Below are 25404 nucleotides of genomic sequence, written 5' to 3'. Positions count from 1 at the left end.
CAGTACTGGTGCGCATCTCTAAATCTACAGGCAAAAAGAACGGACAGACCTGCTACTGTCTATCATTAAGGATAATCAAAGAAGAAAAAGAGAAAATCACTCACTGCTCTTGACTGAATAACTTGGAAAAACTTTTTGTGCATTTTGACAGGGCAAGTAAAAATCTGAACTGGGCCAAAATTGAGCCCTGATATATTGTAGGGCATAGGGTAAATGTGACATTTAGTGTAAGGGGTTTCTGTGAAGATTGTTTCAAGTTCACCTAAATTTTTTAAGCCTAACAAATGTTACAATTGATAGCTTTTGATTATACTGTAATGCTGAATGGCTATAATGGCTAAAATTGAGAGCAAAAAAACTTCAGAGACATCAGTATGATGATAAAAGATCCGTATAAAAAACTTCAGAGACATCAGTATGATGATAAAAGATCAGTATAAAAAAACTTTAGAGACATCAGTATGATGATAAAAGATCAGTATAAAAGATGCCATTAAACAAATATAAAAAAATAGGCTTCTGTCTTTGTTGTTTCAACATTAGTTTGGAGATTAAATGTGAAATTATTACAATATAATTTTTTTTATATATATTTTAAATATCACATAATTTTAAATATATTTAATATATATTAAATATATATATATATACACACACTACCAATCAAAAGTTTTGGATCGGTAAGACACATTTTTTGTGTGTGTGTGTCCTGGTATTCCCTACATTTGTGTGTGTGTGTGTGTGTGTGTCCTGGTATTCCCTACATTATGGGGACCAAATGTCGCCACAGAGATGGTAATACCAGTAATTTTTTATCTTGTGGGTACATTGGTACACGTTCCCATGAGGAAAACAGCTCATAGATCTTTTTTGAAAATGTACAAACGCAGAAAGTTTTCTTCGATGGGTGGGGTTAGGGGATAGAATATACAGTTTGTACAGTATAAAAATCATTATGTCTATGGAAAGTCCCCCTTAAACATATTGACACAGAGAGAGAGAGAGAGAGAGATATGTTGCTTATCTTATCAGCTATCTGTTTATCTCGGGTGTAATGTGCTTTTTTAGTGTATTTGAGGGACTTGTATAAACAGAGGATGTGAGTGCTAGACAAAATGGTTAGTGTTGATGCACAGTGTGATTAATTTAAAAGTGTCTTATCAATGAGTTCCTGCAGTGTGAACTGTGGCTGCTTTTAGGAAGACGTGTGAAAGAAGGGTTTTTGAAATGTGGTTTATAACAGTGGTAAACTGTTATGGGCCGACATATAAAAGTGTCAAAGTAACTCTTTTGTTTTAGTAGTGAAGTGATGACCAGTTTATATGCATTATAGTTCAATAGTTTGTGGTCAGTTTTTTTATTTATTAATACTTTTATTCCACAAGGATGCATTAAATTGATCAAAAGTGACATTAAAGATAAAATCTGATTAAAATGATTTCTGAAGGATCATGTGACATGTAATGATGCTGAAACTTCAGCTTTGCCATCACAGGAATAAATGACATATTAAAAACACATAAAAATAGAAAACCCTTACTGTAAGAATATTTCACAAATATTACTGTTTTTACACCCCAAACTTTTGAACAATAGTGTATACAGTCTCAGAGGAATATTTGTATTTCTTAGATTTAATGAAGTTCTCAGATGTTTCTTTTAAATTCCTTTGGAGAGATAAAAACAGACATAAATGAGAAAATTGCTAACATATCAGCAAGAATAAATAGCTATAAACAGCATAGCACAAACAATTTGCTTACGGAAATTGTAATGCTAATATTCATATTAAAATCTCTTTTGATCTCAGACTTTGGTATCCTGACAATTGCATTTTTCTCAAGAGAACAATGAGAAGCAAGAGACTTAGGCTACATTTGCTCTCCATTTAATCTGCTGTCTTTCTTAGAAACAAGTGGCATTCGGTTTCATTTTTTTGCTATCCAACGAAATGACATTCTTACATTTATTAAGTGTGGCATCTGTTTTTAAAATGGATATCTTAAGTCAGTCAAATGGATTATTCTTTTGTCATATTTTAGTCTGTACGTGACTCAGATATGAAAATGTTGGGCAAAGTAATTGATAGAAATGACATCAAATTGTTATCTAAATTCTTGAACACTTTTAAGAGATCTACATTGAAAACGCTGCACTCAAAATTGTGACACACTTTACACTAGGTCAACCGTGTTACTTGACACTTAGTAATTTAGTTTGTAATGTAACACCTGTAGTACCTAAACAGGAACTGGAGCAACCTGCCAGTCCATTACAAATATTTCACATGCGACAAACTGCGTCAAGCTGAGTTTTCAGCAAACAAAACCATTTATCAGATTTGAGTCTTTTTGGCCCTTCTGGAGAAAAGTGAGATGGGGAGAGAGACAGAGGTGATGGATGGTAGGGTGCATGTGTGCTCATGAATGTCAACGGCTCTCGTATCATAGTGGAAAAACAGGTTTGGCTGTTGAATGAGGAGCCTCCTTCAGTTTGAGGGGGAACGAGACAGTTACCTCAAGTCAAATAAATGATTTACTTTTTACAAGCAACAAGACAGCAGACCTCAGAAAGCTTTAGATTGTAAATGAAATGTTATATGATATGGAATTGTTATGAGGTGTTACGCCTCACATTTCCTCTCTAATTAAACCCTTGAAATAAAATGCATTTGTTTAATGTTAACAACACGCATGTCTTTTTCCCCTGTGTGGGATGTTTATAGTGGAGCTGGTGCCCCCTGGAGGCTGTTTTGAGCAGAACAATTTTTAACTACAACACCACAGTCCTTTATTTATGCCACTAATAATAATAATAATCATCAAAAGATGCCTAACAAGACACTGGGTTTTGACTGTTTATTTTGTACACGCACAGGGTAATCCATCACTTTGTATGTCCACAACTCTTATCTGACAGATAGAGGTCAGAGCACAAACTGCAGACGCGTCATTCAAGGACACAAAGCCTTTGTGTGTGTGTGTGTGTTGCAGCCACAGTACAAAAAGTCCAAACACTAAAATGTGAATGTTATGATGTAGGAGGCACTCGGTTGTTTATATACTTATAATGCGCTACAATATTATTGCTGCATTTCTCAAAATGATTGTGTATGTTTGTGTGTAGCTATGAAGGGTGATCGGAAGCGGTTGAAGGCAGAAAAGGCTGACCTGGTGAACCAGATGCAGCAGCTCTACACCACACTGGAGAGCCGAGAAGAGCAGCTCCGAGACTTCATTCGAAATTATGACCAGCACAGAAAGGTGTGCATGAAATTCTCCACGGACACTTCGGTTCACTTATAATTTGCTTCATGCGTGTCATCTGAAACAATCTTTCAAAAACTAAACTTGCCAATCCTTACTTTATCGAATTACTTGATCTTCTTTCTCTTTTTGTTCAGGGTCGCACTAGATAATTGTACATTTGAAAAGACTGATACATTTACCATTGGCTGACATGATCTTAAAGACAAATTTTGTATTAGAGGAAACTTCATTCTTGATACATTTGACAATATGTTGACAGATCCACTTACAAACTGATAGTTTTTAGAGCTGAAAGAAAAGTAGTGTGTGTGTGTTTACATGTGTGTGACGGACTGATGCTGACTGTGCTGTGCTACAGGAGAGCGAGGACGCGGTAAAGACTCTGGCCAAAGAGAAGGACATGCTGGAGAGAGAGAAGTGGGACCTGCGCCGGCAGACTAAAGAGGCCACAGAACAAGCCAGCGTCCTGCGCTCCCAGATAGACATGAAGGAGAACAGAATCAAAGAGCTAGAGGCAGAGCTCACCATGGTGAGATAGCATCTCTCTTGATCTCTCTCTCTTGCAGACGCACACTTCCACTTCCCACAATGCCATAAAAACTCACACCTCTTATCTTGTCTTAACTCATCCTCTTGACGGTTTGCATCTCTTATCATTAGAGGCTCTCGAATTACCTCTCAGTGGCTCTGATTGCCGATATATCAGTCTCAACATTCATCAGTTAAGATCCACAGATGGATCATGGAACCCCAACTGATCTGCATTATGCAATTTTACATTTTGCTGGATTGGCATTACAATGTGCAAACATATGTACGGTCGGGCACATGCAGTCACACAAAAATCCCCATGAAGAGGCACATGGCTGTCAACAGAGCAGTAATAGCATCATTACTCACTTCATATGCCTAATCTGTTGTGCCTGTGTGCCTCACCAGTATTCACATACATACATTATCTCAAGCATACTAATGATTTCACTCCCACTGAGATTTTGAAATCCACTGTTTTTCCCCCTGAGCAATCTGAGGGGCAAGATGTTTTATATCCTTTAACATCTATATACTGAGTAATGGATAAAAAATGTAAACCTTATTGATGTACAGGGGGGGTCCAAGATTTTTGTGATTAAACTTTAGTTTTTTTTTATGTAAGAACAGTTAGAATATTAAGAAGTATTTAACTTTATTTTAAAGTAATAAATAATATATGTTATTACTTTTATAATATATTATATTTTATTAAATATATTATAATAATATATGTTATTTTATATATATATATATATATATATATAGCATAAGTTTTATAAATTATAAAATTAAAATTATGTAAAGTATTTTTAGGTCACTAAACAGACTCAAAATTGTGACACTTATTTGTACAGCTGGAGAACATGATCATCTGGTTTTACATGAACTTGTGGAGTTCAAATTAACATTGATACACTAATAATATAAGTTGTAATGAATTTTTTATTAAATATAAAAATCAAAGCATTTTAACTTTGGATCCTCTTAATTATAGACCCAACTGTATAAAGGTTCTATAGTGATCACAACTGATGTTGTTTTTGTCCCTCAGGCAAAGCAGTCTCTGGCCACTCTCAATAAAGACGTGCCAAAGCGTCACTCTGTGGCGATGCCGTCAGAGCCGGTGGTGAACGGCAGTCAGGAGTGGGTGTTGCAAGCAGACCTTCCCCTCACTGCGGCAATCAGACAGAGTCAACAGACCCTGTACCATTCACACCCCGCTGACAGGCAAGGTACAGGCCTACACAACAGCAAGCAAAGATACGCCAAAGGGGTCTTCTTTAGTCCACTCACCCACCCGTCTCCTGTCTCCACAGCTGCTTTGAGGATCAGCCCCTGTCACTCCCGCCAGCCCTCCGTCATCTCCGACGCCTCGGCTGCCGACGGCGACCGCTCATCCACCCCGAGCGACATCAACTCGCCCCGCCACCGGACTCACTCCCTCTGCAATGTAAGAGCTGCCTGGCACCCCCGACCAAGTAAACAGCCTTCCCAACTTGCTTTTATCTCCACCTTCACTCTTCTCAAATATTCAGTCCCTGCGCTGCTCATCAGCATGGCTTCAGGGGCACGTTTTGTGTTGATGGTGGTTCATGCAGATCAAAAGATACAGTTTGTACCTGTACGAATTAGTCGTGCTCCACAAGACTGAACTGAATGTGTTTGTTTTGCACATTTGGCTTGTAAAGACCATTATTTTGTGATTATTTATATACAATTATAGTATTTATAAAAAATATTGAATTAGTTAATTAGTTGAATTCAGTCATTTTTATTAGTTTTTGTACTTTTTTTAATTAGTCTATTTAGCTTTAATTCAGCTTTAGTAATTTTAGTACTTCAACTTATTTCAAGTAGTTGACAAGGCAACAGTACTAATTTTTAAGTTTTTAAAGCTTTAGTTTTTCATCTATTATTTATATTATTTTATTTCAGCTTCATTTAAATTGCCGGAAATAGTTTTTAATAGTTTTCGGTTTAGTTTTAGTTACCAATAACAAAGCTGGTAGAAACCGCAATAAACATTTATGCATGATGTACCAAAATGCCCAGTGACCAACCATCCATTTTATAATAATTAATATGGGATCTCCATATGTGTTTTTTGTCATTTTTATTAACTCTTTTTTTTTTTAAACAAAAAAAACAATAAAAAACAAACAAACAATTAGAGTGTGTGGGCCCCTGAAGCAGTGCTGATGAGAGAGGGCAGATTTTCCTGAGATTCCTGATGAAACCACATGACTGACCTGCCCCCATATGTCCACCATTACTTTTCTATTCTCTCTTCTCCTTCCTCTCTCGCTGTCTCTGTTTCTGCCTTTTCTTGTTCTTGCTTCAGTCCATGGAGGACCTCGAGGACCAGAAGCGTAAGAAGAAGAAGGAGAAGATTAGTCTCGGCTCACTTTCTCGAGTGTTTGCCCGGGGAAAATCTCAACGCAAGTCCTTGGATCCGGGCCTGTTTGATGGTACTTCCACCCCTGATTACTATATAGAGGAGGATGCTGACTGGTGATAGTGCTATTGTGTGTGTGTGTGTGTGTGTGTGTGTGTGTGTGTGTGTGTGTGTGTGTGTGTGTGTGTGTGTGTGTGTGTGTGTGTGTGTGTGTGTGTGTGTGTGTGTGTGTGTGGACGTACGCCTGGAAATGTATGAGTTAATGTGTGTGTGCGAGCGTGCATAAGCGTTTGTGTGTGCCTTCAAATGTATTCCCCGTGAAAAATACAGGAAAGAGGAAGAACTGCTGCCTCCTTGAAATGTACATAACGACACTTAAAAACATCTATGTAAATGAAATATATATTTATATATGTATGCATATGTACATATGTTTACATTGATATAAATATATACATGGGATCATTTGCGTGTGTATATGTTAATGCTGTTATAATGCTTTATTTGTGGTAATATGTCTCTTTTTTATGAACTGGAAACTTGAATTACTGCTGAGCATTTGTAAATAGGAACTCTTTGTGCACCTTGTGTTTGCTGATGTCTTCATGTGGAATGCTTCTTTTTCATAACTGCTTTTACCATGAACCCAGAGCTCCAGGCTGTCTTCATACACCATAGCGTGAGCTCCATCTGAAAGATTTAAAGGTGCACTCTGTCATTTTTCCCATCATGAAATTTTTCCACATGAGATGTGAGCCAAATAAAGCTGTTTTATGTCAGCAGGTCACTGCATGGGCGGCCATGTTGAGATCACATGACCAGCTAATGTTATTTATTTTATTTTGGTAATTTACCTATTATTGGATTCTTCACTTCACTCTCTAGGCTGACTTAAAACATGACATTTCTACTCTAAACTTAGTGCTCATGCCACTAGGTGTCAGTATAAGGCCCATTCACACCGAGGACAATAACCATTATTACGATAGTTTATGTAAAAGAAAAGTCCACACCAACTATAATAATAACGGCACAGAGAAACAATATCATTGGAATCACTTAAAAAAATGTAAATGATGACGTAATTTTCAGTTTTGGGCGAACTATCCCTTTAAGTCCAAGATGGCGGTCAGCACAATATTAACGAAAAATTACTGAGTGCACTTTTAATGTTAGGATCTACGGAGTTACATCCGGATAAGATGGTTTTCTAAATGTTTGCCTTAGCTGTTCACCTCAGTAATCTAATCGCTAAGGAACATCTGCGGTCAAATATCTCTGTGAGATTTTGCGGGCAAAAAAAGGTCTGATGTCCATCGTCAGAAATGCAGCGATGTAAGAAGCACAGCTCACACAGAAGTCACTTTCAAACCAAGCAGCTTTCTGTTGGTGGACACTAGCAAAATCTGTGTAGAGAACTTTTTAGCCCTCACGTGAAATTGCTGGATTTTGCCCGCTAAATTTTGCAGAGAATGGGCCACACCTTAATGGGTGAATTTTGTGTGTTTACCTCAAGAGTTACACTCAGACAGCTGCCAAACCGAGATCGTGATCATTTGAAAGCTAATATTTTATTATGCATTATGTCCTCTTGCAAGGCTGCACCAAGGATCTTTTTAATCTTGACAAATGTGAAATGAAAACCTCTTAAAATCTGTACTTTATTGTCTGGTAAGACTGAATAAATCGTATTTTAGGCAGTTTAGTTCCATTATGATGGTAGATTGCAAAAGGATGGAGTAATTCAGTTATAAAGTTACATCATGCATCAGACTGGCCTTGTCGAGCTATTTTTGCGTGGTCTGATGCTTCTCAGATCACCTGCCCCTTTTATGCTAAAAGACATGTAGCATTATTTATTAGACTGTTTCCATATTCAAAAAAAAAATCTCACATTTTATAACCTATGAGGAATTACGTTTGATTTTGAAGTGATATTGGGAAAGTTTGTTTCCACTATTTAAACACGGATCTGGAATATTCTTAAACCAGGTGCTGACCTTCCATCAATAAAGTGCCAAAGGGTTATAGTGCATCACAAGAAAATACATAGGAATATTCTTTTCTCTGCTCTATCAAGTGTGCAAATATAATGCCTGTAAGAACTCACAACACACCCTGCTTCATAACATTCTTTTCCATTAATGTTGAACCCAATGATGTCATCATGACTCTTGTCTCGCTGACATATCACATATTTCTTTCTGTTTCAAGCTTTCCTTTGCATCTTGGTGGCACTGATTTTTTTTTCTTCTTTTTTTTTTTTGTTGATCTTTTAAATTAAAACTGAACTTCATTCCTCATGTCACTCTAATGATTTTATGTTGTAAGGTTTGTAAAGTAGATTGTGAGATATAAGATTAAATCTATTAAAGAATTTATTTAAAGATTAGGAAAGAGGTCATTTCAATGAAACCAGACTATCTTTGAATTTACAGAAAGACTGATGAGAAGGTTTTAACACTCTGGAGATTTAAAAAGAAAAAAGAAACAATTAAAATAAACTTATTTTAAAATAAAAACACATAACCCAACATCCATGTGCCTTTCTTCTTGACCCTGTGTGTGTGTTTGTGTGCAAGTTGTCATAATGGTTTCCTCTTAACCCTCTTGTTCTGGGGTTGCCATGGTTTGGGGTGACCCCGTTCCCACCATCTGTGTTAACACGTGTCCTAACATTGTCTTACCTCAGTGGATGAGAATGCCCCAAACTCACTACATTCATAACTCATATGAATATGTCAACTGGATCCAGTCTATCATGTACACCGTTATCCAAAACATGAGCACGGTCATGTGCACTTCTACCCAAAACATCATCTCATGACTACCAACTGATTCTTTATTTCATTTAGTTTAAGGCTTTATTTTAAAACGCTACACATTTATTAGGGTTTATATATCATAAAAAAGTACATTATATAGGCCTATTTGAGTTTTCTACTCACAGCCTCATGAAGAAGCATGATGGAGAGCATGCTACAGTAAATTCAGAGCAATAGGGTTTTTCCTTCTCATTAATTGAAATGGAAACAGATTGCGATCTCCATTAAAATCCATTTTTTCCATAAGCCAGCGGATGCTCTCAGATGTCTCGAACAAGGTCAAGGCTCCGTCTTTGCTTAGACGAACGCCTGCCTATTTCCTCTAAAGGTTCGAAATAGGTGTCCTCTGCCCCGATGCCCATCAAATAATGAGTCTTATAGAGGTAATTTTTTCAGCTAATTAAAATCTGATGAAGCCTTAAGAGAAGAACGATTCCAGTCTGAACCCTCAGGGTGATTTCAATCTTGTTTTATACCTGCCAGGACACACTTTTAGCGTTAGGAGGGCTATATTAGAAACCAAATAATGTACTTAATTAGCTATATCTAATTAATTCAGATTCAACTGAAAGTCAAGGTCTTCAAGGATGACATCACTGCAGCAGTATGAGCTCAGTTAAGAGTTTAAATGGCGCCACCTGCTGGTGTAGACATGGAACTACACGTGTGGATTATATGGCATTAATAAAATCTGGTGACTTTCATTTGGTGGTGGTGGTTTAATGGAACGTCTAAAAGAAAAGAAATTACAACAATATAACATTTTAATCAAATAGTCTATAATGAATACACAGATTATTTATAGCAAGCGCCTTCACCTACTATGCACTGATATTTAAATTAATCAATTGATATAAAGCACTTATAGTGTAAATACATGTTTTACGTTGTACTTATATTTTAAAAATACCTGCATGTAAATATTTTCTGTAATTACATTTTAACCCGTGCCTAACCTTACCCGTAACCCACCTCATAGCAGCAAGTCTTTTGTTTTACAACATAAACACAATAAGTACATTGTACCTAACCTTTTTAATGTAAGTACATGATAGTTGCAAGTGAAAGTGAAAGTGGCATGTGCTGGCCAAGTATGGTAACTCATAATTGGAATTTGTCCTCTGCATTTAACCCATCCAAGTTAGTGCACACACATTAACAGTAATGAGTAGTGAACACACACTGCAAACCGTGGACACAAATTACCTCAGTCATTTCTTGCTGGTATTGAGAATCAAACCCGCAACTCCTCAGGTTACCACTCTCTAACCATTAGCCACGACTGCCCCTTATAAAACTGATAAAGCACCTAATATAAAGTGTGAGTGGCAATTTACAAATAACAATAAGTTAAAGCATTGAATTAAATGTGAAATTTTGAAGTCTAAAGACTGAAATAGTAACTTGTTTTAACTTTTTAAATTGTGGTCAATCCACTAAAAACAAAAAGGCCTGTGACTGACAACCATGTACTTATATTCCTGTTATAGTAAAAATGCTGTAAAATGTTCTTGTTAGTAGATCAGCATATAAAACCAAGTGTTACCCAATGCAAAACCCAATGTTAGTTTCACACAGGAAGGGGAAGTAAGTTAAGTGGTTTTGAAGTGAAAGTCTGAGATGGTAAAAGTGGTTTTGTGTCAGTGCGTGTGTGGGTTATATGAGGATAGATAAGGCCTGTCGATGTTGACCGCAGGCCTAATCGTGGCTGTCAGTTCTTGCTAGAAAGCAATGAGTCATTTAAGAAGCTTTTTAAGAGCAGAAAATACTGAAATTAAACAGGAGGATATGGAGGTGGGTGCTTTTCCTGCACAGCAATAAAAAAGCTTTTATGTGCAAAATGGATAAGGCATTTTTGTTTTGCTCTCAACCCCTCTGAACCCCTTAAATTTGCCCCTCCCCTCCTGACCAATCCAGACTCAGACAGCCTCTCCAGCCAGACCCAGCCCAGCCTATCAGATGGCGAGGAGCAGTTGGAGCGGCTGCAGCAGGCGGAGCTTACGCGGAGCAAGCCCATGTCCCTGTGGAGGGCGCTCACTGTGCAGGCCTGGCTGGAGGTTGTCATGGCAATGCCCATGTACATGCGCGCCTGCTCTGAGAATGTCAAGAGTGGGAAGGTAAATGCTTCTCCTCTTTATTTTTTCCTGTTCTTACCATGTGCATTTTTAACCCTTTTTAAAAGCAAAAACGCTAATAAATACAACTAATAAGCTATTTATAATCCTCTCCTTGATTACGTGATATTCTAGGATAACATTTACAATTCTGCGGCCACTGATTATACTTTAGTACTACTTCCCTGATGCTTCCAATGTGCTCTGACATGAATCAAGTTAATGATTACTCTGTTAAACTGGAAGACCTAGGTGATGATGTCAGTGAGCTGCTTCCTGTTGCAGGTGTTGTTGGGGTTGACCGATGAGGATCTGGAGCTGGGGTTGGGAATCAACAGCCCCATGCACCGCAGGAAGCTTCGTCTAGCTATTGAGGACTACCGAGAAGCAGAGAATGGACGAGGGTGAGCGGCCACACTTGCTTAGATTAGAGCACACACACACACACACACACGAATGCATAGGCATTGGGTTTGCGTTTCATTTTTGTCACTCAGACTTTCCAAAGCTGCTGATATGGATCATCACTGGGTGTCTCAGACCTGGCTGGGTGACGTCGGGCTCCCCCAGTACTCACAGGTCTTCCACAACCAGTTAGTGGACGGCAGAGTGCTGAACTCGATCACACGAAGAGACCTGGAAACCATCTTCAACATCACCAACAAGTTTCATGTTACCAGCATCCTATCAGCCATTCAACTTCTGCAAATGCTTAATTTCGACAAAGAGGCAAGATTTTTTTGTATACTCACATTCACTCTGAAAATAGGCAAGTAAATGTTGGTGATATTGTAAAATACACTGATCAGTTTGCTTTTATCATAACATCTCTGCAGATTATACAGGCACGTCGTGCTCAGTGTGAGAATCGAGATCTGGATCCGGTGGTCTGGACCAGCCACCGTGTCATTAAATGGATCAGAGACATTGATCTTAAGGTGGGTAAGACCTCATTTTCATGTACACTTTCACTGAAAAGTTTGAGGTTGGTAAGATTTTCAGTTTTGCTTTATATGTTTGTGGAAACCATGTTTTGTTTTGTTTTTTCTCGGGGTTCTTTGATGAATTATAGACCCCCGGATTCACAGGCTTAAACCTAGTCCCAGACTAAAATTATGTTTTAACAGAAAGCAACTTACACTGATCGTAAAAAATGTCAGTACCACTGTTTTGTCTCAAGATGCACACCAGTACTGTTTTTTTTCTGAGGCACATTCATAAAAGCTACTTAAATGTCCTAATTAACCTAAGGCCTAAACCTGGCTTAATCTAAGCCCAGTCTGTGAAATCAAAAGAACAGCGTTTCGATTTTTTTTTAATGCATTTAAATCAATTTAATGCATCCTTGCTGAATTAAAGTATTAATTAAAAAAATGTATAATAATAATAATAATTAAAAAAAAATTAATGACCCCAAACTTTTTAACCGTGGGGAATATACATTGGCCCCAAAAGTAGGCTATTTGGATACTTAAACCACGCTTCATGTAAAAAAGTCTAGCATCATTTACTACTAGGTTTGATATTTTTAGTAAGACATTTACTGTCATATTATATCCAACCTGTTGAATGTTGTCTTTGATGCAGGAGTATGCTGACAGCCTTCAGAACAGTGGCATCCATGGAGCTGTGATGGTTCTAGATCCGACCTTCAGTGCGGACAGCATGGCCAAGGCTCTAGACATCCCTAACAATAAGCACATGATCCATCGTCATCTATACGAGGAAATGAAAGTGCTCCTCAACCCAGCAAGGTGTGTGCAGCTTCATTTCATAGTCATTTTTAGAAGCATGTGAATATGACAAGCTGTTGCAATTAATAGTTATTAGAGAACTTATTAGAGAAAGTCCTTGTGCCATTATTCGCCTTTCTTTTTTCTTTTTTTTTTTTTGCGGAAGTAAGCTGTTTTGTACCTCTAAAAATAATTGGAAGCTGATGACACCGGAAGCTAGACACGTTCAATTTACGCCCGCTCTTACGTGAAAAATAATGGATACCACTCGGTGGCCATCTTTGAAACGTCTCTCGGGCATCTATTTCAGTAATGCAAGTAGCAGCACCTGTCTCTTTGAATGGAGAAACATTACATTTTCAAAGAGAAAATTATGCGGCACTCTGACTGGAATGCTCGATTCTGAGATTTGTCAGTCACGTCATCCAGCGGTCGTCCATAGCACTGTGTATTAGTCCGCTCATCCGAAAAAAGACCGGCGCTACTTTCACATTTCTCGTGTTTGTACATTTTGTCAAAATAAGATAGCCTTTTGAATCTCAGGAACATCTTTTCTACAGTTGTAATATTTTAAGCGCCTTTAGGACAGAATACAGAGTGACAGAGTGGTTAGTTACTAAGAATGTCATACTTGCTTTTGAATAAAAGTGCTTTATGCCAAACAAAGAGGTTGAATTTCACGTGTAACAATGTATTTTAATGATAGGTAGGTTTATTTACATAAATGTTGATTTGGTAAAGTTGCTCCAAGTTTTGTGGCACTTATTTTGAAAATGAAATTTTATTTATTTCAATATTTAGCTGAAAAATAAACAAATGCCTTGTGTTTCCCCTGTATTTTCAGGGGAAACTAATATGTATGTGTTGCGTATAGCCGTGTAAAAAGCACTCTGCTGGACAGTAACTGTATTGATCTTAAGAGTGTGACAGTAGTATTTCTGTCTTTCAGAACTAATCAGGCTCAGGACTACAGGAAAGAAGGGACTCCTACACATTCACCTGCCTCAAACTGCCGCAAAACCGAGGAAGGATTTTCTCCCAAGCAAAAAGTTGGCAAGGTAGGGGCTGTCCTTTATTGACACAAAACAGTCTGTCAAAATTAAGACAAATGGTGGACTTTGTCCGCCTATGTTATTGTTAACAATCTGTAAAATGATAAATAGCCTTTCTGTCATTCCTCAGAGCCCTTTGAGATTCAATCCACTGGTCGCTGTTGGGAGGGACTTCACTTTTCAAGGCGGGTGTGGATCACCACCCAGAGAAGATCGCATCAAGATCCTGCAAAGGACCAAGGGCAGTCCCATGCACGGTTACTCGAGCATAGAGATCACGAATGTCTAAAGCCAACACTCTGTTTACCTTGGATGAACTAGGAAGAGTGTACCTCCCCTAACATCTAAATGGACCAAATGAGCTCAATTATTTGTAAAAGAGATTTGAAAATTGACCATTTGCACTTATGAGAATTTTGTATTGGCAATAAATCACAACTAAGCACTGAATTATACATTTTATAAACTGGCTGCATTAAAAAATGAAATATTTTGTTACTGACATAATACTTAGATGAACTTGTCCTGATTCTTGTAAATTCCAGTCAGAACTGTAGGTATGCAGCTGAAATCAATACCACATGTTCAGATGTCCATTCCCTCCATGAAGGTCATCACAACACTGTGATTTGTTTAACGTTACGGAAAACGTATGAGGAATGAGGAATAGCGCTGTGAATACATTGTGACAATGCTTTGAATGCCCCATCAATGTCTTTTCTTTGTTTGAAGACATCTGTTGACATCTGCTAAGATGTTTGTGTTTTCAAAGTCTCATTTGCATACAAAATTTAAAAAAAAACAAGAGCCACTTTAGTAGCAATGTTGTGTGGGTAATAGATTAGTCATAAGGATCACTCCAGTTTAATTGAAATAAGGGGAATGAAAGACACAAATCTTTCTGATTCCCTTGTGATTTTCAACATCTCTGTCTTACCATGCATGCAATTCAGTTTGTTCAATGGAATATATATATATATATCAATGCATTGTATAGTGACTATCATGCACAATAAGGAAATGCAAGAGTTATATGATTGGAAAGCCTTTAATCTTTTCTTTAAGGAGTGAGAGAATCATTCTCTGTCATGAGCAGGGCTCCCAGATGAATGTATGGAAAGGTAAAATATAGTATACAATCTACAAGCCAATGCCACACATGTACTGCAATTTCTACAGCTGTGTTTTCCCAAGTTTTCCACACAGAGCCACAGGGCACACAAGAGCAAATCCAGTTTTGCAGCTCAGCATGCAAAAGCATTGAGCTTTGATGCAAACAGCCTCTGTCATGTGGGTCGACACAGGTTAGGTAACATGATTAATGAGTGCGTTTCACAAATTCAACCAATTGTTATTTTCAGATCTTGTTCAAATCAGTTGGAAATTCCAATTATGAATCACAAATATCCTGCTTGGTTTGACTCAAAATGTCTGTTGATAGACATTGGTCACACATCATACCAGCAGATGCACAGCTCAAGAATATAGCAGTTTCTGGTGCATTTTTAAGGTGGATTTTGCAATCACAAATCATTTTGATATCTCTGTACCTTGTGGCATTAGTGAAAATGTACTTTTGAGAAACATTTGTTTATAGATACATACCATGTGTCACTGACACAATAATCTGTATAGAAAAATAAAAACTCTACATGCATATATTTGAGTGTTGCTGTGTGTTTGTTTGTCAGGTTGGTTGTATACACTACCGGTCAAAAGTTTGGGGTCAGAAGGCTTCTAATTCTAATTTAATTAAAGAAATTAATACTTTTATTTAACAAGGATGCATTACATTGATCATAGTGACATTCAAAATAATTGTTACAAAACATTCTGTTTCAAATAAATGCTGTTCTTCTGAACTTTATATTAATCAAAGAACTGTAAACATTTTTTCTTAAGTTTCCACATAAAATTAAGCAGAACAACCATTCTCAACATTAAAAGCACCAGATCAGAATATTTCTGAAGGATCATTTAACTGTAAGGACTGGAGTAATGTCTGCAAGAAATTCAGCTTTGCTATCATAGGAATACATTAGGCTTCATTTTAAAATATATCAAATATAAAACAGTTGTAAAACCTTGTTTCATTTAATGAATTTTAGATATTTTCTGGGTTAAAAATAACTTTTTCAAGTTTCAAATGACTGTGTGTTTAAAACAAAATGTAAAAGTTTCTCCAAGAAATTTTACATACAAATATGAATTAACTGATTAATAAAAAAAAAAATTGTATTGTAATAACATATAGGTAATTCCCATGGTTCATGCTAATACCTTTCCGGGAATCCGGGTAAACTGAACAGCTGTTATCTTATTCCTCTTCTGTGAAACACGCCTCGCTTTAGGACCACGCGTCCTACTAAACTCTTTACAGCTGAGGGGTTCCACACGAGTTGATTTTAAACTAAGTTCCTGTCTCTGTTTAAGCCCACAACTTGTAGAAGCAGAGTGACTGAGGAAGGAGTTAGAATATTTATCCAGCTTTTCCTTCCATAAACGAATGAAAGGATCGTGAGGACGCTCGTTTCACCTGCGGCTGGGAGCGACACCTGCCTCAGGTACTTTCATGACACAAGGTGCGAAGGGCGTGAAACCGCGGCGGAGCTCAGGTTAGGCCGTACACTTTAGCTTCAACTTTGTTTATGCGAATTTATTTGGCGTTTTTCGGCATCGTTGAGGTGTTTTAACTTTTCTGACAAAAAGTAACACCGGAGATTCTTTACAATGCTGGTGTTACAAAGATTCTAATATGGTTTCAACATATCGTGAGAGACACTCAGGGACTTCCTCTCAGTTTCGTGTCAGTAAGATGGCATTAATAATTCAGTAATCGTTTATATTTTATCTTTGTTTTAAAATATAAAATCTTTAATTGTTTCTCAATCTTCACATCTGATGTCACAGTGTCTAAACACCTATTTTCAAATGGTAGGCTAAGTGAAACTAAATCTTTAAATAACTTGATGAAGGTCATAATTTTTTTCCCAGGGTGTTTTGTAGTATAAACAGTGACACTGAAACGGTAGAAATACGATCTGCTCGAATTGCCCTTATCAGAGCTCTGGCCCTTATAAAGCTTTACCACGGTAACAGACACAATACCATGGTTTATTACTTACTTATTACAGTTAACGTTACTAATGTAGAATCATCATACATCATTAATATGGCATCTCATTCCAAACAGTTTAAGAAACTTCCCGTATTTATGTAATTTTGTTTGATTTGGTTTATTTTTTTTATGAGGTTACCACAGTAACAATTAAAGTAGTATGGTGTTTTGGTGGTAAATAGTGTTACAGTGGTTACCATGGTAACCATAATGTCTGCTTGTATCAGTATAAAAGCTGTAAAGGTATTTAAGTTTCCCATGGACTTCACTGTCATATCTGTATTTTTTTTAAAAGTATTTTTCTATTATTTGACATAAAAAAAGAAGACAATCTAACATAATCACACATGCAATTGGAAGCGGAACAAAATACAGAACAACAACATAAAAATACATTTTAAAAAACAAAATACAACATGTTGATGGAAAATATCCAACTCTGTAATTGTACATAAATTATTGATTTCTTCTCTGATAGATTTCCGTAATTGCTTCTTTCCATCTTTGAATTGGTGAAGGTTCTGGTTTGAACCGTGTCTTCCTAATTCATTTCAAGGCTACAAAAATATTGTATTTTCAAAATGGAGGGAGTTAAGAATAGTTATTTCAGAGCATTTTTCAATCATGTGAAATATATCTGTCTGATTACTTAATCCCAATATTTTTCTATTAATATATGACAATTCGAAATAAAATATGACACTGGTTGCCTGTATTTTATCCATGATTACAACCTCCCTTTTCAGAACTGTTGTGTTTAGTTTCTATAACCAGTGTTAAAATTAGTATTCCAGACGAGACACAAATGCAAGCAGTTTATTGTACCATTGTGTGACCATTCTGCTATGTATTCTGTAAGAATAAGTTCAGATAAGGTCATGGGGTGCATGTTTAGATGGGGGGCATTTAGTGACCTGTGGATCTCTGTCTGTTTACTTCAGGACGGGGAGCAAGTGTTGCTCTGTGTATTTGGACAGGCCTTCCTGGTCTTTTGTCATATTTCCCTATTTTATGTTTCTTTTGTTTTAACCAGAATTTAATGTTCTTTGCTCTTAGGACTCCTTTGAAGACTTGTCACGTACCAAAATCTGCATGTGGTTAATATATGTTTCATTTAAGGCTAGAATTGTGCAAATAATTAAGGCTATTTTCTCACAGATTCTCTCCTGAGGATGAATTCTATTGATTTTTTAAAATTATGGATGCAACGATCATGATTTTTCATTGCCGATTCTGTTTTTTTGTTTTGTTTTTATTTTTACAAGCAAATTGGCCGATTTCGATACCGGTTGCTGATTTGAATCATGATCCGAACAAAGATGCTACACTCATGTTACGAGCAGTTGTTTCTGACTTTAGCTTTGTGACATTTTGCTGCACAAAACAAAAACCGCAGACAGACTGAATGAAAATGTAAATTCACTCTCTGAAAGTAGATGGCGCTTGTGAAACAGCAGTGATATAGTGTTTCCTTGGTTAGCACTGTACACAAAGCAGAGCTGCGCTTATAAACACTAATTTATACAGAGGTAAGATGATAAGATAATGCCACTGAAACTTTTATGAAGGCAGTCAGTGTCCTTTATAGATCCATTCATATTGACCCTCAATTCAGTCTTTATATTTTTCTTCCAATTTTTCCGGGATCACGAACAGTGATCTTGCTGTGCCTGGTACAGTATTTTTTCTGATGGCACGTATCATTGTGTCCATCTTGAGTGATGTCTAACTGCAGAACCACACGCCACAGCAGTCTGAGGACAGCAGCGTCAGACCCGAAGTTAGGATAATGCTGATGCTCATCCCGCCCAAACACTAACCCTTCCCTTCACAATAAGCTCTACCTTAACGAATGCCCAACCCCACCCAACCACTAAATCTACCCTTAATGATAAGCTATAAGCTCCTCCCCAACACCGGTCTGAGACTGCTGGCCTGGTGCTGCTGTCCTCAGACTGCTGTGACGTATGGCTCTGCGTTTGGTTAATAATGTCCATTACAGGCCAGAGTGTTCAGTCTCTGGCCTGTGTTAACGTCCTGTTTACAGACTTCATAATATTTTCACATAAATGACATTTTGGGTAATGATTGCAATGGAGTTTGTGCACAAGTCCAGAATAGAGATCAGCCAAAATAAAAATTAAAAACCGACCGTGTTTGGCGCAAATACCGGCCGGTTCTCTGCTGAATAATGCTAACTATCAGATTGCGCTACCAACACTATTTGGATTGTTTTGAGGGTAGATTTAGGGTATGGGTAGGTATAGATGTTGATAAAGCCTCAAACCACATGAATATGATGCTGGTAGCATTTTTTGCTGTCGAATTGTTTTAATGGGAGGTAGTAAAATCTGAGCGGGTAGCAGTAGCACAAATCGTCAGAACACCGGTCGACTGGTGCGTCTCTTTTTAAAATCCCTTTGAACAAAACTCCTCCTGCCAGTCTTGAAAAACAAAGACGAGCTTTTACCATTAGTGTGCACAATTTGCAGTGCTTGTCATGTCTTGCTCTGTGACAAACCTGTTTTATTAGTGTCCCTAAATGTACAAGGCTTTCTTAAACTAACTACACTTTCTTTCTACACAGACGATTGCTCTCTTTCTGTCTCTCTCTATCCGTCCATTCCTCATTCCTCTCAAAATCTGAATAACAGAATCATTAATTTGTTCTTCATCCTGACCTGAAGCCTCTTGTTGTAAATCAAAATCTGAACATTATAAAACATATGACCATTTGCTTTTCACCCTCTAATAAATTACACCCACAGGCGGATGATGAGTCATCCTGAAAGGTCCCATAATGCCTGCAATCCTGATTTCTGGTCTGACTGAGCACATAACGTAAAACGTTTGTAAAAACCACCTTATGATAAAACGTGGCTACTCGTCTTACATTGCACACAGTATTTACATGTTGTTAAATGGAACTGTATTGAGAGAGTCTTGTTTAAATATACTAAATACTCTGAGCATTTTGTAAGAATTCAATGAATTCGCCTAATTTTGGTTTTGCTAAAAAAATAGGCTGTTTGTCCTGTTTTAATGTGAATTTAAAGTAGATTTTACCTAAAATGACACCCCTTCCCCATTTTCATTCTGAGCACAGTGAAGTGCCCACATTCACGAGTGAACAATGCTGTGTTGTTATGGCAACAGTTAGTGTACAGCAGCAACCTAACCTTAGTGCACTGGATTAGTTTTAGGTGATTTTTAGTGTATGTCTTCCTGATGGGTCTTAATCTTTACTTTCAAGGATATTTGCTGAAAGCTGTTGTTGATGTTATGAAAAAGAGTATGGATGTGGGAAAGGGTCTAAAAGTCGCAAGTGTTAGGCTAAATGTTGTCTTTTTAATGCACTTATTTTACCACATCGAAATGGTCCCTGTTGCGTAATAGTGATGCTGTCATTTGAGGAGTTCAGAAATCATCATTTCGTTTCTTTGGCTGAAATGTCACATTTCCTTTATCTTTTATCACATCCCAACAAAGACAGGAAGCTTTTTAGCGCTTGTACAACAAAATAAAGATCAAAGTGTGTGTCTCACACACACACAAAATGATGGGAAATGTTGTTGCACAAGCCTTATTGACTCATAAACCGGCTAAATTAGTTCAACTGTATATTCTGCCAGGCTGTTTTTGTTTGTGCCAGGCACAAACTGCGTGCAAACTGATTTTTATGCTCAACATTAAAAATGTAAATGATGATTACAATGACCCCCTTATGATTCTTTTATTGACACCCACCCAAGTAATTGGCTCGAAGAAACTGTTTACTGTGAATGTGAATCGCTGTGATTTCAATCATATTTCTACCATTTTCTATATCATTGTTGTTTATAGAACAAAAGACCCCCAGAAAAGCGATTGACCTTTATTATTGTAATTATGTTTGCGGGCATACCGAAGTAGCGACGTTTTCATCTCTATTGTGTTATACATCAGAGTGAAACAGATTATCTGAAAAAAATGTAAAGCCTTGTTCTGTCCGTCGGTTTTTTATTGGATGGAGGCTGATCTAAATACGAGCTTGCAGTGAATTGTAAGAAGGGGGCGGGGTTTAAGCCGACAAAACGATTGGAGGAGTCCTGCATACATCACCAGAGAGAAGTCTGACGTTTTACTGCAAGATCGACTTCTGGTGGATATAATTTTGATGGAGGTCAAAAAAAAGAAAAAAAAAGAAACATGTTCAAGGATGAATCGGTCACAATAAGATCAATAACATGACCTGCCATCTTTAGATTATGACCAATACTAATTAGATTCTTTAGTTGTCAGGCCTGAAATCCCTCAATTTGGGTTTCCCTGGTCATTCGCAAATACGAGACTGACATGACTTGAAAGCAGCACAAAATTTGTATTAAGAGTTGTAGCGAGTTGTACAATGTCCATACATGGTAATTCTTTCAATGACATGTTGGAATGTTACCATTTGACCTCTAGAGCGGCATTGAGCCAAATGAATCATTTTTTGCTTAAGAGTCTCTCTCCAATGAGCTGAAACATAGAAACCCTTTTCTTTTGTTCCCAGTCATTTCCAGGAAGTATGTCCCTTTCAATGAAATGTTTATAATGGTTGTCTCTTTTTTTTTCCTCTTTCATGTCACAGTTCTGCTCTCATCCTCCACATTTGGACCACCCTTCCGGGGTAAGTGTATGATTGTGAATATTCGAGAGGATCATTTACAGCTATGTGCGCCAGTGGGCAGCCTCTGTGTTCAGGAAGCAGGCGTTCACCCACCAGTCAGGAGGGCAGTAGTTCAGGCTCCCAGTATGCTCTCTGTGCACTGGGGGTGGGCCTGGTGGCTCTTGGTGTTGTCATGATCGTGTGGAGCATAGTCCCTTCTGAAGTGACACAGTCGCACAATTCTACAACCACGAACAATGGAATTGCCAGTGGGGATGTTGGAAAGACATCGTCTGTTGCGTTTGTGCTGGTTGGAGCTGGTGTTGTCATGTTGCTCCTTGCCATATGTCTCGGGGTGAGGAACAAGAAGCGGATGAGACACAGGGAAACTGCAGGTAGAGGCCGCGCTGATGATGTGGATCATGTCCATAGAGATCAGGATGAGGAGTGAGTACTGCTCTATACTCATTACACACACCCTCTCCGTAGGGGGTTAAAAGATGATGAAAAGATTCATGTCTAGGTTTTGTATAGGGATGCACCAATATTACAATTCTGGCCGATTAAGGTATGTCAATAATTATTTTCATGGACGATAACTGATAAATGGCTGATTTTAAAATTAAATGCATTTTAAAATCTGTAATTGAAATGGTGGATTATTATTATTATTTTGAGATTTGCTAAGTATTACATTTAACAGTGTTATTAAAGTTCTGGGGTCCGTAAAAAATCGATTTAAAAATAAATGCGGTTCTTTTGAACTTTCTATTCATCAAAGATGTATGTATCACTGCTTTCACAAAAATATTAAGCAGCACAACAGTTTTCAACATTGATAATAATAAGATATGTTTCTTGAGGATCATGTGACAGTTCAGTTTTGCTATCACATGAATAAAATACATTTTTTAAATATATTAACATGTAAAACTGTTATTTTAATAAATATCAATAATATTTCACAAAACTGTATTGCAGCCTTGGTGAGCGAAAAACATTTAAAAAAATTCAGTCACGCTTTAGGTTAGGGTCCAATTCTCACTATTAACTCTTACGACTATTAATCGTTAGTAAGGTACTTGTTATGTTTAGGTATTGGGTAGGATTAAGGATGTAGAATATGGTAAATTACAAGGCATTAATATGTGCTTTATGAGTACTAATAAACAGCCAATATCCTAGTAATATGTATGCTAATAGGCAACTAGTTAATAGTGAGAACTGCACCCTAAACTAAAGTGTTACCAAAAATTCTTACCAACCCCAAAGGTGTAGTGTGTATATATAAATTATTAATAATAATTCAAGATGTTTTTTTTTTTTTATCTCTAATATCAGTACGGATATATTGTGCATCCCTATTTCCCTCCATCAAAGTGAAGAATTTTGACTTTTTGACTATATTTTGTTTACCTGCATGCAACTCATGTCATGATATCTATGTAAATATTAGATCAAGTGAACCCATACCCAGCTTTGACGTCCCCACCTATGAGGAGGCGGTCACCAGCGGACGGTACCCTGTTCGACAGAGCAACTTGCGACAGAGTTACCAGCTGCCCTCGTACGAAGATCTGATTGGCGCCGTTGAAAATGAAGGCCAGCAACCGAAAGAAGGTAATGGCCAAGAGGCCGCTCAGCCGCCTCCTGCGGCGCCCACCCGCACCAGCAGCAGGGCCAGCCGCCTCCTCAGACCTCTCAGAGTGCGCCGGATCAAGTCAGAGAAGCTCCACGCCAAAGATATTCGTTTGAATATCCAAAAGCCTGGACAGGGTAGGGTGGCCATTGAACCACTGACCCCACCACCACAGTATGAGGACAAGCCCCCTCAACTACCCACAGAAACAGTGTAGTCATTCAGTCACTGGATTTTTTTTATCAAGTGTTTGCATCTGTGGGTTGCTTGGGAAATGTTGACTCATCTGTGCAGAAGCAGAAAGTTTCAGTTAGAGCTATAAATATATTTCTAAATCTGCCGGTTTATGAAATAGGATACAATTGTCAATTTCTTTCTTGGACAAAACACTAAAGTCTACTTGAATGTTTTTTATAAATCAGAACTATCAATATTCTAAGAAGGATGTTACAGTAATTTATTGTTTTTTTTAAAAACTGAAGAGGGATATGAATGCCACAGCGTGTTTCTTAAGATAGAGATTCACTGTTTACTTCCAAAGAACTATACAATGTACATTGCAAAAAACTAAAAACAAAACAAATTCATATTAGAGAATAACTTACATCGAACGGTTGCCATGATTGAAATGCCAAACGCTAGTTGCTGTTTTTTGGAAAAGGCTTTTTACATGTTTTCCTAAATCTGAATGTTATAGTTTTTCAGCTTAATTTTTTACTCTGAATATATATATATATATATATATATGAAGAGTTCAGATGCAAAAGCCTCTAAGTGCCATCTGAAATTTTCTTCTAGAATAATTTTTATCAAGCTCGTATATTTAAGTTCAGTAATTTAACTTAAATGACAATTCATAGGTAATTTTCATTGCCATTTAAGTTAAATTACTGAACTTAAATATACGAGCTTGATAAAAATTATCATTCTAGAAGAAAATTTCAGATGGCACTTAGAGGCTTTTGCATCTGAACTCTTCATATATATATATGCCTTTTTCTTATCTGGATATATTGTATTTTAAGGGTGAACATTTTTTGACTTTTTGAATTGGAATGCAATTGCAAATATTCTTAACTCGTAGGAATTTTTGATGTAACCTTGTTATTTTAGAACAAATTCTGCATTCATATGAAATTATAAAAAGTGATATTAAAAAAAAGGAAAGGTCTAGATGACAGACAAAAATGGACCTTTTTTTTTAAGGAACTCAACACTGAATTCCTGAAGTGCAAATGTGAATTTTAAAGATTTGGCTTCTATTCCAACTGCAGTTTGACTGTACAAATAAACCATCATGCTGCAAATGAACCGTTTTCAATTATAAAAATGTTGTTGATGTCCTTTTGTATATGAGCTAAACTGCACCTTTTAGCAAACCCTTTTGTTTTTATTTACAGCTTAGTTTGTTATAATTCAGTTTAATTATTTGATTAGGGTGTAGAATCTTGGAAGATTGATGCTTTTACTATTTACTTGACAAAAGGATTAAGATTATGGTTAATTAATCTAATTTTTTTAAGCAGAAAAGCATGTATTTCTGTCTGTATTTTATTTATTTCTTGTGGGACTTAATAAAATTGTGTAAATATGTTTTTGTTTATCTTTATGCATCCCTAAGTTGAAACATAATGTGTGCTGATTTGTAGTGCCTCCTAGTGGCTGAGATTAGTACAAACAATATTGAAAAACTGTCAAGGATGGCAAATTTGTTTGCACTTTTCTTGCCATAACTTTTAAGAGCTGTTGTTTGACATACTGGATAATCATTTAGGCCTTTCATTATGATACTTCTAATTTGACTTTGTGAGTGGATGTGGTACAACATGAGGGTGAGTAAATGATGACAGTTCTAATGTATTACTTTGAAACAACAACTTACTTTATATTTCATTAAAATGTTATTGCAGTGTCACTGCCAACTCACACTGTTAATTTCCCATGTTTTTCATTTCAATTCTGACCATTTTTCCTTTACATTTATCTTCAAATGTATTTTCCCAACCTACTTTCACCTATTTATTTATCTTGTGTGGAGTGAAAGAGGTCTGTATTGTGACAGGTATTTGAAGCCAATTCAAACTGTGCATTCATG

At 37.0% G+C, this 25404-nt stretch overlaps 2 protein-coding genes across 8 annotated transcripts in view; both read left to right on the top strand.

The window, feature by feature from the left end:
• The window catches only part of kaznb (kazrin, periplakin interacting protein b), a 155874-nt gene extending 140293 nt beyond the window's left edge, over nt 1-15581 (top strand). For 3 of the 7 annotated variants that reach the window (XM_084395593.1, XM_084395594.1, XM_084395595.1), the window contains 12 exons: nt 3127-3263; nt 3628-3798; nt 4855-5035; nt 5120-5253; nt 6145-6271; nt 10941-11140; nt 11423-11541; nt 11635-11866; nt 11974-12075; nt 12725-12891; nt 13820-13928; nt 14053-15581. In XM_084395593.1, the coding sequence (XP_084251719.1) occupies nt 3127-3263; nt 3628-3798; nt 4855-5035; nt 5120-5253; nt 6145-6271; nt 10941-11140; nt 11423-11541; nt 11635-11866; nt 11974-12075; nt 12725-12891; nt 13820-13928; nt 14053-14211 (1838 nt within the window). In that variant the 3' untranslated portion in view covers nt 14212-15581. Of the gene's footprint in view, nt 1-3126; nt 3264-3627; nt 3799-4854; nt 5036-5119; nt 5282-6144; nt 6664-10940; nt 11141-11422; nt 11542-11634; nt 11867-11973; nt 12076-12724; nt 12892-13819; nt 13929-14052 lie in introns of those variants that run through there. The other 4 variants (XR_014625876.1, XM_084395598.1, XM_084395596.1 and 1 more) reach the window with 4 other exon arrangements.
• Nucleotides 15582-16314: 733 nt separating this feature from the next.
• Nucleotides 16315-24902, top strand: tmem51b (transmembrane protein 51b). The gene is made up of 3 exons (XM_084395785.1): nt 16315-16486; nt 21653-22117; nt 23127-24902. Exons 2-3 carry the CDS (start codon nt 21735-21737, stop codon nt 23524-23526), a joined length of 783 nt encoding a protein of 260 aa, XP_084251911.1. The 5' UTR covers nt 16315-16486; nt 21653-21734; the 3' UTR covers nt 23527-24902.
• Nucleotides 24903-25404: the final 502 nt, after the last annotated feature.

The sequence above is a fragment of the Rutilus rutilus genome (assembly GCF_951802725.1).
Source record: "Rutilus rutilus genome assembly, chromosome: 22".
In the NCBI taxonomy this organism is placed as follows: Eukaryota; Metazoa; Chordata; class Actinopteri; order Cypriniformes; family Leuciscidae; genus Rutilus; species Rutilus rutilus.
This window is presented reverse-complemented; position numbering and strand designations above follow the sequence as displayed.

Excerpts from the sequence above, each read along its gene's own strand:
- tmem51b (XM_084395785.1), top strand. The coding sequence starts at position 21,735 with ATGTGCGCCAGTGGGCAGCCTCTGTGTTCAGGAAGCAGGCGTTCACCC. Across the intron at positions 22,118-23,126 it reads CATAGAGATCAGGATGAGGA|ATCAAGTGAACCCATACCCA; the intron begins GTGAGTACTGCT and ends TGTAAATATTAG.